The sequence below is a fragment of the Syngnathus floridae genome, chromosome 11 (assembly GCF_059516105.1).
Source record: "Syngnathus floridae isolate MCC-2025c chromosome 11, RoL_Sflo_1.0, whole genome shotgun sequence".
Classification (NCBI taxonomy): domain Eukaryota; kingdom Metazoa; phylum Chordata; class Actinopteri; order Syngnathiformes; family Syngnathidae; genus Syngnathus; species Syngnathus floridae.
The window spans coordinates 6545448-6563357 of NC_142423.1; the positions used below are offsets into that span (position 1 = coordinate 6545448).

Genomic DNA, 17910 nt, shown 5'->3' on the forward strand with positions numbered 1-17910 from the left:
GGAAGGGGGGATGTTGTCACAGACACCCAACCAATATGACACGTTAACATATAGACGAGTACAAAAACAATACAGTTGCTATATCTCACTTAAAAGAGGACAAACAGAAGAATGCAGAAGATTGAGGAGTGTCAGGGTGGGGACGGGAGAACCTGTGAGAGTCGCAGCAACAAAAGCCTTACCGCGGGCCCTCAAACAAGAGTCACGCTTAACTTAAAGTGCAAACCTGTTTGTGAGAGAGAAGACGTTAGAGCAGAGTGTTGCATGAAACCAGAGTAACCCTTCCTGCGATGACACGATTGAAAATATTTTGGGGTGACAGAGCCAGCTTCCAAAGAAATATTCAAAACATACATTGTTGGTTTGTGTAAGTAGAAGACAAATGTACTTACATCCACAATAAAGAAGTCCAACCAGCACCAGGCGTTAGTGAAGTACTTGACAAAACCATAAGCCACCCATTTGAGCAACATCTCCAGAATGAAAATGTAGGTGAAAACCCGATCGGCGTACTCCAGAATAATACGGATGGTCTTCCTTTGCTCAATGTAGACGTCCTCAAAGGCCTACAAAGAAGCAAAGACTTTAGCCATTAATGACTTCAACCAAAATGGAAGACCATTCATATTGTCACTTAAACACAACAGAATCCAGTAATAAAAAGTTCAACCATTTTATTTTGAAAGTGGGATTCATTGCAATATCTCACTGTTATTCAAAAGGAGTCAATTTCCAGACACATGATTTGCCTTTGCAGGCCACCTATAATGATGTATCGGGCCGTATTTGGTCCCCGGACCTTGAGTTCAACACCGGTGGTCTAAACCATTACATTAATTCAAAATAGATAGTTGGAAAGTTTGTTTACATCCCCACGGTGGGTTTGTTGCATATTACAGAGAAAGAGGAAGGAAGGCCAACTTTACGCCGTTTCTTTCGCACATTCGGCAGCATTTAAGTGTTTTCATTTGGCCACAGGCCTCCCTCGCTCCGGAAAAGCTGCAACGCTAAGCTGGATTTTGTCGGATGAAAGGTTGGTGCATTAAAGCGCTCGGCTTTCCATTAGCAACAGTCATACGGCATAAGAAGCAGCTGCGGAAGAAAAGCAGGTGCTGGTCTTCCTTGTACGTCGCATATCAAGGATGATTTTCTTTTAATCTAATGAGAGCAGTTGGCTCTGCTCAACAGGTTAGCATTATTTAAAGCGGCATTTGCAGTTTTAAAAATAAAAAATAAAAACGGTTAGGAAGCACAGTTATCTTACCAGGGCTCCACTGCTAAGTAAGATCATGAAGATGATGAGTGTTTCGAACCAGTTGTGTTCCACTATCAGGTAGCAGGTCTTCCTCAGGAACCACCAGTGCTTCCCCCAGCCGTGAGTGATGGGAACATCACAGCATTTGTATTTGGCCACGCATTCTGCATGACAGATCAGTAGGCCAACGATGTAATGTGAGTTCTCGGAATGGGCAATCAATCTTGCTGATGGTGCTCGTACCACGTACCATCTGTCCAGCAGGCCTCTGGGTCAAGGTACTCCTCCACAACCTCCACCACTGCCACCTCCTCCACGTCAGGCTTAATGTCTATTGTGCTGCCCTCAGATGAACTGGTATCATCCAGCTAGGAGACAAGCCCAAACGCTCGTTTAAATAAGGCCAATATGTGTTTGTAGGAATCACTAGATTTACGACCGCGATGATGTAAGTGTTATCGTAATGTATACTAAAGTGATTCATCCTCGCTATGACTCCCTTCCCCTGCAGCTTTTAGCATATAATCAAAAGGAAGCAATTAAACGTAAGCTTTAATGCTGCTATTGTTATGCATTCATAAATAATATCCCGCGGGGGTGAACAGATTTTTGTTTGAATTGAGTTGAAGGTATGGACAAAATACATTTATCTCAATTTTCTCTAGAGATTTGAAATGAAAAACTAGCATACACCCAACGTCAAACTCAACATGTTTGTGAATTCAACTTATGAGCAAGTGATCCTGAACTATGTCGTCTGAAAAAGTCAGCTGCATTTAAATTTGCTCCTGGTTCGCTCTCATCTCGCTTTCTCTCCAAACATCCGGATGAGTCGTTGCTTTTCTGATTGGTTGGTGGTAGTTTTGTACGCCGTGGCTTCCTGTAGTGTATCCTTCGCCTGAGAACTAATGTATGGTAGGTTCAGGGAGCCCGGTGGAACATAAACCTGGTGTAGGTGTTATAACAGAGTGCGCCATTAGCTTCTTTAAACGAGGCCGAGACAAAGACACCACCCACCTACTTCTTAGGCTTTGAGTTAAACTTCATAAAACTTAATGAGGAGATATGTCACAGTCACTGTAACTGTTATTAAAGAGTATTTATCACACATGTTGGTCAAACTTTGCTCATACTATGAGGATGAAGTGATGTTGGGTCTCACGCTGGTAAAATTAAGACTTACTTATGCTTAAAAATTAGATGAGTGAGGCGGATTATTTGAGCTTCAAAAGACAACAACAAAAAGGAAAAACTAAATTGGACCGCAACAGGACTGTATTGATTTAGAATGTTCCACAGTGCACAAATCAAACGAACAAACAAATAAATAAACAAATAAATAAATAAATAAATAAATAAATAAATAAATAAATAAATAAATAAATAAAATTTAAGAAATAAATAAATCTGTGCTGAAAGTTCTCCTATTAGTCCATCGTACTTACATCCTTGCTGTTCTCCGCATCCGATTCACTGCTGAAGTCCTCAGTGTTAAGGTTTTCAAAGTCCGACTCTCCAACGGCAATTGGAACGCACACAGTCAGGTTTGGGTTGTGGATGAAGGACATGTAGTCTTCATCAATCATGTACTTTCCAACGCTGCTCCCAATGCCGCTGGTGGTACCGTTGCCGTTTTTAGCATAGTCCAGTTCACGGTTGATGTCCACTGAGTGGTTGGCAATGCAGTTGAGCTTTTTCTCGTACATTTCATCCAGAGGTTTTTGTTCATCCTCAACAGGCTGCAAGTAAAAAAAAAATTAAAAATAAATAGATTATTGCCTGTGCCAGGCATGTTGTTTAGGCAGCCGGTAACTGTTAAACGCACTTTGATTTTCATTTAATTAGCATACACAAACGTTTTTTTTTTTTTTAAACATTTTTTTTTTTTACTAAGTGCCAGTACAATTTTATTTGAGCTAACCTTCATATTGAAACCTGATTGATGATCCTGATCATCAATAATTAGGGGAAGCGGGGAGGGATAGATTTTGGTACGCCACCACTTTGCTTACCTTCCTGAGCACCGTGGCGACAAAGAGACGCATGTGCACCTTGAACCAGGCAATGCCGATCTTAATGCGAGCAACAGCGAGCTGGAGATTGTTTGGCTCGCCATCGTCATCTGTGGCGGCGAGGTTGTCAGCGCTGAATGAGCTCAGCAACAAAGCTAAGAATAAATTTAAAACCTATGGAGGATTGAAATTTTAGTGAGTTTCGTTCTTTCAAAACCTTCCACATGTGACGTTTTGTTTTTTTCCACTTACCACCAAGTTCCCGATGACCATGACCATCATGAAGACAGTGAGGCACATTGTCTGTCCTGCCACCTCCATACAATCCCACATGGTCTCAATCCACTCCCCACACAACACTCTGAATACAATCAGGAAGGAGTGGAAGAAGTCATGCATGTGCCAGCGAGGCAGTTTACAGTCACTGGCGATCTTGCACACACAGTCCTTGTAGCTTTTGCCAAACAGTTGCATGCCCACCACAGCAAAGATGAAGACAATGATGGCCAGCACCAGGGTCAGATTACCCAGCGCCCCCACTGAATTACCAATAATCTTGATCAACATGTTGAGCGTGGGCCATGATTTGGCTAGTTTGAACACTCTCAACTATGAGAGATGGGGAAAAACAAAACAAAAAAATACTTCAATATTTGGATTATGCTGCATTGTTGAGGTGGTGGGGGGGAAAAAGATTCTACTCACCAATCGGAAGGACCTGAGCACTGACAGACCCTCCACATCTTGGAGTCCCAGCTCCACTAAACTCAGTGTCACTATGAAACCATCAAAACAATTCCATCCTTCCTGAAAGTAGTAATAGGGATCCATGGCTACCAGTTTGGCAAACATCTCCCCAGCAAAGATCCCTGTGAAAACCTGAGGATACACAGAGGAATAAAACAAATTGGTTTTATTGGAAATGGGTAGTGCTGTACAAGATACGTATACTCCCAGAGTCAAAAGCACACTTAAATGCTAATAATATTTTAAAAATTATTATTATAAAAATATAATAATTATTAAAAAATTAGATTTTGTATCAAAAATGCTGTCTTAAAAACAACCCAATTTGGGTTAAAAATCAGATCCAAGTTTCTGGGTCATTTTGCATCAAACAGCCAATTTTTTGGGACAAAACAATCCAACAATTTTTTTTTTGCAAAACAACACCAAGGTTATTCAAATTGACCCAACTTCCTCACATTTTTAACCCAGCAGTTTTAAGGGTATGTTGTGAGAGTCCTGTTGAAACACGCTGCAATCTGCAGTTGGTGGTGCACAAAAGAAAAAGTGAGTCCCGATTACAATGGTTTGTGAATTGATGAAAGTCAGCAAGGAAGACAGCAATGTAACACTATGTTCACTGAACTCACACTTGACAGAATTAATACTCGGAACCTTAATCACATTTTACATGTGGTGAAGAGAACACCCAATGAGTCATACTGCACCATCCTCTACCAATCTGACCTAATTTTTTTTCCTGTACTGACACTGAGTCAGTATTTGGCAAAAGAAGGCTGCAATCTGACAGACAGATTCAGCCTGTGAGGCACAGGGAGTTTTTTTTTTCCCCTCATTATTTTAAGGCTGTAGACTGAGTGCTTGGTGTATAACAAAGACATCGGAGCAGAAGTTGAGGTAAGCAAGACACAACGGAAATTGGAGGCTGACATGAGTGGAGGTGATGGGGAGTGGGAGAGAATGCGGACTGGCTACATTAAAACCAAACTAAATCTTTAATGAGCCCCCATCAAAGTCCTATATACAGTACGTATGTGCAGTCTTAAGTGCACATATGCATAAAAGGGACACACTTGCGATATTTCTTGAAGTGGGCGGTAAGCAAATTAAGAAGGAATACAAAACGTGGTTCTTCTCACCAGATTGCCTACAGAGAGGACGTTCTCAAAGTGCTCCGTCATTGGGTAGTGCTCCATGGCCATGAAAAGGGTGTTGAGGACAATGCAGATGGTGATGGCCAAGTCAACAAATGGGTCCATGACAATCAAGTAGACGATATGCTTGAGCTTCAGCCACTTGGGATGGCACTCCCAGATTAGAAAGGTGTTGGCGAATTTGTACCAACAGGGGGGGCACTTCCTCTGAGATTCCTCCAATTCTGTGAAGTTAAAAAGATGGAAGAAGAGTTGAAAAGCGAGAAGATGCAGGAACTAAAAACGCATGCATGTTTGACTTTTAATTATAATTGTGGTTTTATGAGGCTACCATGAAGGTAGCACAGCAAATTACATATGTAACATTGTACATCTACCATCTAAGAGAGTGTTGGTGACTACGCTCATCTGACTGTTGGCGCGGTCTTTTCCTTTGAAGGAGGAGTTGAGCTGATCCACTGATACCATGAGAGAGCCAGAGTGCTTCTTCTTAATTTCCACGTCTGTGGTCTGTACTCGGAAAAGAGACAAAAATAGGTACTTGTGAATAAACTCACGTAAACAAATGATGATGCCCTCAGTAATTGAAGCCAAAAACACTTGGTCTCAACCCTAACTGGTTTGAGGAATCTTATTTAAATTTGTGTATTTTACGTGTTTGCAAGATTACATCATTTGCCAAAGTGTAACATTTGCGTTTATTTATCCATTAATTTTTAAATTAACCTTGACTAAATTAAAGGTACAAATTTGTAAGTAATCTGAACAAGCTAGCACCTCATAATCAGAAAATACAAAAGCATGAATTCAAGTTTTTCAGACTCAAAAGTAAAAAGTGGGTCATGACAACATGATTTGTTTGACTTTGATTTGTAGGGTGAAGAATTGCTTGCATACATACTGATGCATCATTATCACTATATCAAGCATGATGAGGAGCACAGATGCAGCTCTCAAACGTAAACTACTGATGTCGAGAGTGCCAGGCTAGCTTGTTCGAGTGACTACAAATGATAACTTTTTAGCACTGACAACCTCAACATATCCTAATTCAAAGCCCGAAGCTATTATTTACTGTGCATGACATACTGACAGTCTACATGCAACGGCATGCAGGTCATGTCAAGAGAGGAATTCAAGACATTATTTGCTGCTGTACCATGCTACATCCGGACAGAGGTAAAAATAAAAACAGGTTGGCTGACAATACAACGGCGCTCTTATCATGCTAGCGAGGGATATTCTCAGAATCAAATTGAATCTTGCACCATCCAGTGGTTTGGCAGCAGTGGATAACTGAAGAAAATGTAATGGAACTGCCCGCGGAACAAGAGGAGCATAGAAGGGAAAAGAAGGTAAAAAGACAGATATCAAAAGAAGGATAGCTTGAACTAACGTGACCCATACCAGGAAAGACGCTACAACTAAGCTAGCTAAAGTCAGCAAATGAACGATTGCATAAGCATTTGACGGGATTCACTTGAATAATTCCGAGGAAAGCAACAATAGATAGCGGATGCAGAAATTCCTGTAGTATTTGTTGAAAATTAATCAACGGAGCCTTTGGCGGTTGCAGCCAAGAAATGTACTCCATTTTTGCTAGTTTAGGACATCAACAACAACAACCACAACCAATTACACAATAGTATTCTTAATGACCGATGAATTGATTCTTATGTCCTTCACTCAACCTCAAGGTTTAAGTTGTTGAAGAAACCATGAGGGCTTGCTAGATATTGCTTACTGGGACAGGTAGTTGCCAATCTACAACCTAATCAACCTTAAGAACTTAAGACAGTATTTACAGCTCGGCGATCTTCAGCTTGCTCAGCTGAGTCTGGCTCTCAATATCGACAATCGGGTTCTATGATAACAGGATCTTTTCTTATTCCAATTGTTGCCCATCCTGTGCGGCACTATATCAACACTATACAACCAAAATGGTCGTATATCATGACTAACTAATTAATCACCGGGGAGACTGTTCTATATGGTTTATGCTTTGTCTATTAGAGGACACCCTGAAAAATGCATTCCATCAATGAGATTAAATAGATTCACAGGTTGGAAGTGGAAGAAAAAGAAACTACAGAGAGAGAGGAGCAATCGCCAAGGGGAAAGGAGGTTGTGAAGGAGAAGCTGCGGAGGAGACTGAGGCCGCCACCATCATGCCTAAACTGTACCGGTTGTCCCACGGACGTCCTTACACTGTCATCAGTGGCTGCCTTATCTATTTTCACCTCAGGCAGAAGCCGTCTGCCAGGCCCCGGGCCGATGAGCGACACCACGCCATTGCAGTCCACGGTGCTGTTCCTCTTCCCTCCTGAGTGAGGCGCCAGCGGGTGGATGCGTGACGAGCCTTGGCTGTAGCCGCTGTAGCTGTTCCGGCGGAAAGGGATGAACAGGGAACCCCGACGGTCCTCGCTCTCCTCCACCGTACTGTGCTCGTCGTCGGCAAACTCGTTTTCCGAGCCCATGTCCTTGGAGCGGCCTTTGAAGCTGAAGATGCTGCTGCGGCTATTGTGGCGTGACATGAAGGGCGAGCCCGGGATGCTCAGGAGTGACTGGAGAGGGAAGACGGGAGTCCATAAATATGCGAGTCTATATGAGCTGTATTTCTATATTTTCCTTGGTACTTCACCTGGTTCATGATGGAGGTCTTCCTGCCCAGACGGCTTCCCGGAAAACGAAGGGTACTTCTCTTGCTGCCGTCATCGGACTCAGACTTGACCACCTTCTCGCTGTCACCCTTCTCTTTCTCCTGCTCTTTCTGCCGCCATTTCTTCTTGCGATTCCGACGCTCCTTGGCACTCTTGGAGCTCAGCTTAGAGACCTCCGAGGAGCTGCGGGACAGATGACCCCCTCCCTCATCCTCCAACGCGACCTCCGATACAGTGCCTGCCGACGTCACCATGGCGGCAGCCTGAAAGGAAGAAAAGCGTATAAACTCGGGATCTCAGCAGATGCGTACAAGAAATACGGTACCGACCTGCGTTTCTTCCTGCTGCTTTCTGAGCTGCTCCAGCATGGCTTTAAATTCAGCCTCTTTTTGCTCAGCCTCTTCGATGGTGGCCTGGTTCTGCTCCTCGTAGGCCATGGCCACCACAGCCAAGATGAGGTTGACAAGATAGAAGGAACCCACAAAGATGACCAGCACAAAGAAGATCATGTAGGTCTTGCCTGCCGCTCGCAGAGTCTGACACAAAACACAGATGGAAAGATTTCAAAGATTAGAATAGCTGACAGCTTGAGGACTCTGGGTGGGATGAAGGTTAAAACTTGCTGAGCCACAGCCCCCCAAAATACATCTCGGTTAATTGAAGACACTATCTTTACACCATCGCTAAGCGGAAACAGAGCCCCTCTTTATTACCAGCATGTAGAGATTTTCCCAGAAGTCTTGGGTCATTAGTCGAAAGAGGGTGAGGAAAGCCCATCCGAAGCTGTCAAAGCTGGTGTAACCGTAGTTGGGGTTCCTTCCGGCTTTCATGCATGTAAACCCTTCAGGACATCGTCTGAAAAGAGAAGCTGATCATTTGAATCAGGTTGCAGGAGGGAAACATCTCAAACAGGCAGGATAATTGCCCTCGAGGACTGGAGTGTGACAACCAAAGCTCTTCTAATAACCGAGTTGCAGTATTTGTAATGTGGGGCAAAATACATACAGTGCACTTTGAAACCATTGTAAAGCACCGCAACAATAAGAAACACCAGTTACATTGAAATCGCTGGGAACAGTTTCTTTTGATAGGCTGACTTTTGTTAAAACTGCATATTGTAACTGAATCGGTTTTGCAAGTCGCCAAGCATTAAATGAGTGAAACTCAAACTTACCCCGAGTCCGAACTATTTCCACATAACAGTGCATCACCCTGACCGGGGTAAAAGTAGAAGTTAGCTGTAGGAAGACAAATAAAATAAAAAATGCCGTCATTAGCTACAAATCAAAGTATGTGTGACTTAATTTGGACAATAAAATTAGGGAGAAAATAAATAAGCCATTGCAGTATTGTAATATTATTTCATGAAGGAACAAGATCAAGATGGCTCACTCTCATTCATGATGTATTCATTAAAGTCAAAGCCCTTGGAGCCGTTGGGCAGGTACATGTTGGTGGTATTGACCGGCCAAAAGACACACTTTTGCCGCAGGTTCCCCATGAAGAGCTGCAATCCGATGAGAGCAAAGACGCTGAGGCAGAAGACGGTCAGGATCATCACGTCGGAGAGCTTCTTCACAGACTGGATCAGGGCGCCCACGATAGTCTTCAGGCCTGACAATGAATAAAAAGCACACACATACACGCATGTGCACAAGTATTCATACGTAAAAATATAACACACATACGTAGATGGAAAGAAAACTAAATAAAAAGATCACACTAATTACATGAAGGAAAATGCTCTACTGAACACTGATGTGGATTATATCTAAGTAAGCTAACTTGTACGTTTCTTCTCACATTAATGGTCGCAGCCACAGGCGGAGCTAAGATTTTTGTCTTGGGGGGGCCATGGGAGGGCCAATGATATGAGTGCCATCTTATGTCATTATTTTGGTTCCTTATGCTTTTGGGTTTTTGAGTTTTTTAATTAAACACTTTTAATCCGTCTGTTTGTCAAGCTCACCAGATTTTAATCATGTAACAAGAACATTAAGAATGTATCAAGTTGTTGTTTAGTCACTTTAGTAACATGCTGCTAGCCAAGAATGCAGCAGGGCAACAACAGGGAGTTTATTGAGGAAAGCAAAGAATCCTGTGTGGTTTTGAAACATATTTGGCATCCAAAGTGGAAATCTCTCATTTCTAGCCATAAATAATATAAACAGAACAATAAAAATGTAGCTTGTGGGTGTGATGGCTTGAAGGTTTCATATTTTAATGCAGGTGTGACTGCATGCAGTCCTACTTCTCAACAACTCTGATAATAATAATAGTTTTGGATTTCTCATTACAGTTAGTTTTTCCTTTTGGCTTTTTTTTTTTTTTTAAATCATTAACCTTACCAATATCCTTAGTGCACACTACAAAACAACTTAGAACAAAATAAAACATGCTCAAAGATCCTGATACATTCAGAGTGATCACTTTGGATATTTACTGTATATAAACATTCAAACTATAGTATTTAGCTACTTTTAGGGTTAAAACATTAAAAAACAAATAACTGCAGCTACATGGGATGTTTCCATGACGGGAAAATATCTGTCCCTGTACGTGTGCGTTAGGCATAATATTTTTACACGAATAATAGTAGACAGGAATTTGGAACAGGTTATGTGTAGTTTTTCCTCATATTAATGTTTCTTTAAAAAGTGAGCAAGGAAAAAGATCCTCCACTTATGAATGTCATTTGAATAGCTGACGATAGTCAACGCGACAGCTAAATCAGTAAATCGAGTTAGGAAACATCCCAAGTTAACAAAAATAAGCTTCATTCAATAAATCACAGCGAGGGGCACACAGCGGGGAGGTGAAGACAAGAAAGAGAGGAAAGGCGAGGAGGAGCAATGGAAGGTGCCATGCAGGTCATTTAAACGCCAAGGCTGAAGACACTCACTGGGTGTCATCTGTCTAGAAAGTCCAATTGGGACTGTGCCTTCCACTAACTGTTCCCACTCATGCAGAGGCTGATTGTGCTGTGTGCACTGGTGACATACAGTGGATATAAAAAGTCTACACACGTGTGTTCAAAAGCCAGCTTTTGGGATGTTTCAAAACAATTCCCACCATTAATGTGACCTTTCCATCTGAGATGATGTGATGGCACCTGGATCTATACTCATAATTACATAATCACATTCAATGTATATTAAATGAGGGTCAGCACACACTTGCCACTGTTTAAAGTGCCTCTGATGACACAAAAGTCAGTAAAAGCCTACTAGAACCTCAAAACTTTATTTGGAGTTAATAAGAGGCACTTTAAATGGGAGCAGGTGTGTGCCGACTCCCATTTGACATATGTGTGATTGGCCACAGCCAGCAGTTATAAGAGGGTGTGCACACTTGTGCAACCACATTTTTATTCCACTCCCTAAATTTTTTTTTTAATTGAATCGTGCAATCCCCAGGTCACACTATAGGTGGAAAAAGGTTTGAAGTCTTGGCATTACAACAAAGGGTGTGTAAACTTTATACATGCACTGTATGTGTGTGTGTGCCTCATGCTGAATTATTCTCATCTGTCATGGCAATTTTTAAGAGCCTGCAAAAAAAAAAAAAAGACAATGTTTGGCATCTTGTAAATGGCTAAATTAATTCTTCTTAAAGCCAAACCTGTAAAAAGCATGTGTCTCCAAGCGTCATGCAGCACTGATCTGCATTCACATTAGGCTTGGCAGTCTCAAGGAAAGTCTTTGGAAAGAAGATTTAAAAAAAAAAAATAATAATAATAAAGAGATAGATTTCAACTGAACAGCAATGGGGTCAGAGGAAGAGCGTGTTATGGGCAAAACATTTCTCATCATCCCCCAATGCTTGATTGAGCAACCAAAAAACTGGCATAGCTGGGAAAATTGGCTCCAGAAAAATGATCCCCGGGCCACTGGAGCTGAGATTAACATTGGAAATCACACAAAGGTGTAAAAATGTTCCGACTGCCGGTAGACTGCTAAGCCTATCAAAAATGTATAACTACCATTTTTGATTCGCTAAAAATAAATAAAAAAGCAATCAAAAAGTTGTTCCATTCGCTTCTCATAAATAAGAAAATGAGAACATGAAGCTGGCTAATTGCTAAGCTCAGCCTTAGTGTTTAAATGGGAGTCTCACCTGGAATGACAGAAATAGTTTTCAATGCTCGGAGAACCCTGAACGTTCTGAGGGCCGACACATTCCCAAGGTCCACAAACTCTGTTATATATCTGTAACGAGGTAGGACGACACAAAGAGCAGAACTCCATGACACACGACACACCACACAAGAACGACACCACGCACGCACGCATGGACGTGCAGGAGCACGACAGCATCACCACCATCGAGGACCAGGAGGGGACACCACAGTGTGAAAGAAAGAAATAGAGAGGCCCGGTCCAACTTGCGGGAGGAGGAAGACGAATGAGAAAGAGGAAAGGATAGGCACCCAAACAAAACCACAGCTAACATCAACCCGGCGACTCGCCCTCCCGCCCACACAAACACCTGGTCTCTCTTACCTGGGATAACCGATATTGTTTTCAAAGCCCTCAGAACCCTGAACGTACGCAGAGCTGACACATTGCCTAGGTTTACAAACTCTGTTATATACCTGCAAGGTGGATCAGACACAGGCATTCAGCACTCGGCCCAAAAAGACCCGATCCACACTTCTTATATCACATTTGGTCGCCTGGACATTCTAAGTCCAGAAAAGACGCCTTTAGGGATCAACTATTGTGCACCTTATAAGTGCACTCCATTTACGACTTTTGTATTTATCGAATTGGATTTGTCATTTTTTGGACTATGGGATCTGTAATTCAGATTTCGGGCCCATATAGTATGTATATGCATAAAACACAGTGAAACACTTTAATGACAAATGAGAAGTTTGTCATATAAGTTGCATTACGGACGCAAATATTTTTAACATTAGCTGTAAATTTCAATCTATTTAATCGCTAACCTATGTAAAATGCTAACTCTGCTTAGGTGTATATAGCTGCCGGGCAGTTGTTGGCTTCAAATACAGCTGAAACAAGGAGGCAACAAAACATAAACAGAATAAATGAAGTATTTTAAGGCTCGGAGTGTTTTTGAGGAGATTTTGTCATCACTCAAATGGTTAAAAAGTTACTATTGAAAACTCCCCCACAGTTTCAAATTGTCTTTTATAACAACATAATACTTACGCCATAGAAATGACCATGAAATCCAGCCAGTTCCATGGATCTCTCAGAAAAGTGAATCCATCGATTGCGAAACCTCTGGCCACAATTTTTGTGAGTGACTCAAATGTATAGATACCAGTGAAGGTGTACCTGGGAAAATATAATATGAGAGTTATTGCAAAGAGACAAGATTAGTGGGGGGTTTTTTCTTATAAAAATGCAAATAAGCGGGGTACTCACTCCACTTGTTTGGACCACTCTGGAGGGTCGCTAAATGTCATGAATATACAGTTGGTCAAAATGGTGCACATGATGATCATGCTGAATAACGTGAGAGGCCGTTAAGGATCCATACATGTTTGTACATGCCGTGTGCTAGTAATTCATCACAGACTTTTTATTTCAAACAACGGCAAATCTTGAAGTTGAAAGGATATGAATGTATCAAAATCTTAATTGCTATTCGCCTGAAAATATTAAAAGGGCTGATGATGTACAGGGAGGGCGTGGCACTAAAGCGGAAGATTGTTTTCCCCTTGTTTAGCACTATGAATGTCTGCAGAAAGAGAGAGAGAGAAAAAAAAAGAGACATGGTAATTTGCAGAAACATGGCATATATTACAATATTTAGATCCATTTTTTTTTTTTTAAACAACGATTGGCTGACTGGTTGGTGAGATTATGTCTGAGTCATGGGCCTCTGCTGCATTGTGTTCGCCTACCAAATACAGAGCTGCTTCTCACGAGACACATGACAAGTCCATATCGGGTATGGATGAATTAAATCGAGATTCTTTTCATGAACCTCCCCCCCCTCCTACCCAAATGTTACTTGCTTTCCACATTGTCTTCTACCTTACCCCGGCTGCTGTGAGAAAACAGCGTGTGATGTAATGGCCCTCCCCTTCACGAAGGACGCGGCGCAAACACAGCACAGAGGTGCTGCTTGCATCAGTCCTGCAGTGCTTTCACCATGACAGAGGCAACAAACAGATAGATGCATGTGAAGCTCCACTCTGCGCTTGCCAAATGAGGCTCTTCGGCCCAGGTTTAAAGCTTTTACTGGAAGAGAACTGCAAATGCTGTCATTGATCAGTGGCAGATCTGCTGACTCCATGCTCTCAGCAACCACTCCCCACCCATAAACGGCAGTGGGCCAAGCTGAGCTGGGCACAGGCGTGTGAGTGTGCATGCGCATGTTTTTGGGTGAGATATGACACGACGGGATAAAACATATAACCCTTATCATACACTTATTTAGATAAAAAAATGCAGCAATGCCTTGAGCTATGAGTTCAATTAAAAACGCATGTGAGACAAAAGACTCAAATCAGCTTCCTTGGCCCTCACGCAAAAGAAAAAATATTGGTGATGTGTATTTTCATGCGGAATAGGAGCTCTTTACATAAACATACAGTAATTGCACAATAGAAAAAGAATTACATAGAATTAAACCACATCAATAAAATGGTGCTTCATCTGGTCCGCCTGCTTTGGCCACTGGAGGGCAGTATAACTGTCCTCCTTAGCAGGATACATAATTATCTCCTCCTTGAGCTCATCGTTACAGCACTAATATAAATCAGTCGACATTGAGGATAAATAGATTATGATTGCGTGCTCTTATATTTTCCGTCAACATGTTGAACTATTTATGTTCAATCTGTTTCCTCAAAAGGTTAAAGCACCGCAACAGTAATGCTAATTTAGCACAGCGAGTTGTTAGGATGTGCTAAAAATACAATGCGCCACATCACGGCATCAATTTTGTCATTTTCAAGCTATATCGCTAACGCACACGACAAAGGCTGGCCAAACCATAAAATCCTCTGACGCACTGTCTGAGAGTAGTAATAAAAACTTTTGTTTTAATATGCAGCCAAAATCCCAAATCCAGAATTTCACTCTGAAGTGAAATGCACAACTTATAACATCTCTGCACCTCTGTGCTCACCTTTAATACACTCTTCACACAATGTCAATAATACGCCACACAATCAACACAAGATGAAAGCGCATGATCTAAATTCAAGTGTGTGTGGTGTCTCCCAGAGGTCAGAAGAAGAGTTTTGCTGACAAAGCAAATACAGTGTGTGCATGGAAGGAGATATGAATAATGAGCAATTTAAAAATGAGCAAGTTACCTCACAGTGACAGCCAATGGAATTAAGAGTAATGCCGTGCCACGTATGAACTGAAGGTCATCATCTTTGGCATCACTAAACTAGTTTTTCTTTTAAACAATGCATTATTCGGTTTAATACGACAAGAATGTGGAAATTGGACTCACAAAATTCATACAGAGACTATTATTTTGTTTAAAGTGATTTCTGATTGGCTGTTTTTAACAACCCTGCTAAATCTGAGTGATTTGGGGAAAAAACAGCAAAGAGTATATAATAACAAAATATCATAACAAATTTTAAAGAATAGCTATTAAATGATTTTTGTATTAATATGAAGCTGAGGCTACGTAGTGCAGTTTAAACACGATACAAAAAAAAAAAAAAAATGACGCAAGCTTGCTTTGTCCCATCTCTCCCCACAATGGACACTGTGACTTTCTGGGTAATATTTAGCAGTTCTATAAGTGATGAATTATGAACTTCTCATTTAAAGAATGTACCCTCAAACAAAGACATTGCAGAAGGGCAATTTTTATTAGCCTGACTTGAGGCAAAGCAGTCAAACGACTTATCAAAAAAGCCACGGTCAAACAATTAGGTGGCAGAATGCAGCAAGCAGGAGTGGAGAATGGAAACAAACGTTCAAGGTGGGTGGGACAACAGGAAAGATCTCAAGGAAGAGAAGAGGTGGGGCCGAGGTGAGAGGTTGTGATGCGGAAAGGAAAACCGAGGAGCTGCGGAGGGGGTACGACTCAAATGTGGGATGGATGGACCGAGGGACGGACAGATGGACGGACAGATGGATGGAAGGTGGGCCAAGGCTTTTATAATCAGCCAACTATTAGCTGTTATTATCAGTGGATATTCCTTTGAAATGACTCAAAACGACCATTTAAATTTGCGTGCGTTTAGCTCGTCGTGACTTGCAGCATCAAGTGACCTTCACCAAAGAGTAACACAGTGCAAAGAACTTACACAAGAGGCCTCTTTGCAAAATTATAACATTGTGTATTGGAAAGCATCGACATTAGCTGGAGTGGCGCCCATGCTGTCATGAGTAGCTGACAGTGGTTCCTAAATCAATGGCGCAAGCCGCAAAAATACACGGTGGGCCAAGAATGCTTTAAACGCAGAGATGGATGCTTCTGACGCTCAGGCTGACTCTACGCCATGCCTGCAAATAATCTCGAAATGCATCATTCCAAATCTTTACCTGAACAATTTGATGCAAAACCCCACCCTCCTTCTTTATAGCAACCACCAAGCGCACAGTCACAGTCACACACACACACACACACCACCCCATCCCTCCCTCACTCTGTGCAGCAGGATGCTGTGTCATCAGAGACTGAGGACTCAGACAGAGCACTAAAGCCAGGCCCCTGCTCTAATTTACTACACCCTGGAAAAAAGAACAGAGGTGGCGGAAAAAAGAGAGTAAGAGACAAAGACTTTTGGTTGTCATGTGTCGTGAGTAATGTGCTGCGAACCAAACCAAAACTGCCCTTTAAGAGCTGTGTCCTTTACAGGAAGCAACGCGAGCAGTGAGTTGCCATCCTCATTTTAATTCTGCATATCCAAATGCTCACGAGTAAAAAGGCGCTGCCGCATCCATCCCATCCGAGTCCTTTTGCCGGATGACTCGAGCAGCTTGTTCTAATCACATGAGGCGGTTTGAAAAGCCCAGCCAGTCTACAAGGCATCACAGGGGAAAACAAGAACTGCAACGCTGCATTTCTCCTCCTCACCAATGGCCCCTCTTCCTCTCTTTGTGATGCACGAGTGCTGTGATCAGGTTTCTTGCATCTGACCGTGACACACACACACACACACACACACACATGCACGCACACACACACACAATGTAACAGAGTGATGCTATGTGATAGGACAACTGTCGGTCAAGTGTAGGGGATGGTCGCCCGTGGAGGTGTGAAAACAAAAGAGGAGTGGGTGCTAACATGAAGCCACGTTTTTATTTTCGTCCAATTCATTGTACTATTTTGAATGCCTCAAGGGGAAATGACATTTTACATGATGCTGTATATTTTTGTCGCGCCATCATACAGAGAGATAGCTCAGTGATTGCATAAACAGTGGCGAAAACGATAGCCAATCACAGTCAAACATGGGTAGGCGGGACTTAAACAGAAGCGCTAACCGCAGCAAAACTGAAGAATACATGCAAGCTGATCATTTCTAGTTTTTGCATTTGATGTGAGTTAATGGCTGGAGAAGAAGTCATACTGCACATGACAGTCAGGACAATTTGTGCCAATGTTGTTTTCCATTTCTCGGTCTGGCCTATTTATATTAATTCATTTTGGTACAAATCTGGTGTGACTTGGAGAATTGTTTCCATTCTATTATTAAATTTAGAAAAAATCTGTAAAAAATAATAATATTAAGAAATTGTGGCCCTTTATAGTGCAAGATAACAAAAATCGATTTGAATCGGAAAATAGGTTTTAAAATGTTCTCTTCTAGAATCGTGTCACACCTTTGCATCAAGGTACATATCGAATCATTTTTTCTGAGCGATGTACTCTAATAATAAATCGGTTGGTGTTGCTGATCATTTGTTGTTGCTTTGAGTTCATTTAACTTGAATAGTTTGGCCTTTCGAGACCTTTTGCATAGCGTGAATAAACATGGTGACACTGGATTGAATTGTAATCCCAAAGAATGGAACCAAATAGAGATAAAATTGATTAGAATTAATTAATTTTCCAGGAATACAATGTAGCATTTGTGTTCCAGTTAGTAAAGTAGAATAAATGACTTATTTCAGGTGGCTGGG

General features: G+C 41.8%; 1 protein-coding gene across 3 annotated transcripts in view; it reads right to left on the bottom strand.

The window, feature by feature from the left end:
- The window catches only part of scn8ab (sodium channel, voltage gated, type VIII, alpha subunit b), a 34932-nt gene that overhangs the window by 8390 nt on the left and 8632 nt on the right, over window positions 1-17910 (bottom strand). The window contains exons 3-21 of one of the 3 annotated variants that reach the window (XM_088389760.1): window positions 13422-13540; window positions 13225-13314; window positions 13006-13134; window positions 11945-12036; window positions 9221-9442; window positions 9003-9066; window positions 8542-8683; window positions 8158-8364; window positions 7810-8091; window positions 7409-7732; window positions 5546-5678; window positions 5154-5392; window positions 3973-4146; window positions 3520-3876; window positions 3268-3441; window positions 2701-2994; window positions 1506-1623; window positions 1265-1419; window positions 393-566 (exon numbers count right to left, since the gene is read on the bottom strand). In XM_088389760.1, the coding sequence (XP_088245886.1) occupies window positions 393-566; window positions 1265-1419; window positions 1506-1623; window positions 2701-2994; window positions 3268-3441; window positions 3520-3876; window positions 3973-4146; window positions 5154-5392; window positions 5546-5678; window positions 7409-7732; window positions 7810-8091; window positions 8158-8364; window positions 8542-8683; window positions 9003-9066; window positions 9221-9442; window positions 11945-12036; window positions 13006-13134; window positions 13225-13314; window positions 13422-13540 (3489 nt within the window). Of the gene's footprint in view, window positions 1-392; window positions 567-1264; window positions 1420-1505; window positions 1624-2700; window positions 2995-3267; window positions 3442-3519; window positions 3877-3972; window positions 4147-5153; window positions 5393-5545; window positions 5679-7375; window positions 7733-7809; window positions 8092-8157; window positions 8365-8541; window positions 8684-9002; window positions 9067-9220; window positions 9443-11944; window positions 12037-12330; window positions 12423-13005; window positions 13135-13224; window positions 13315-13421; window positions 13541-17910 lie in introns of all 3 variants that reach the window. The other 2 variants (XM_088389759.1, XM_088389762.1) reach the window with 2 other exon arrangements.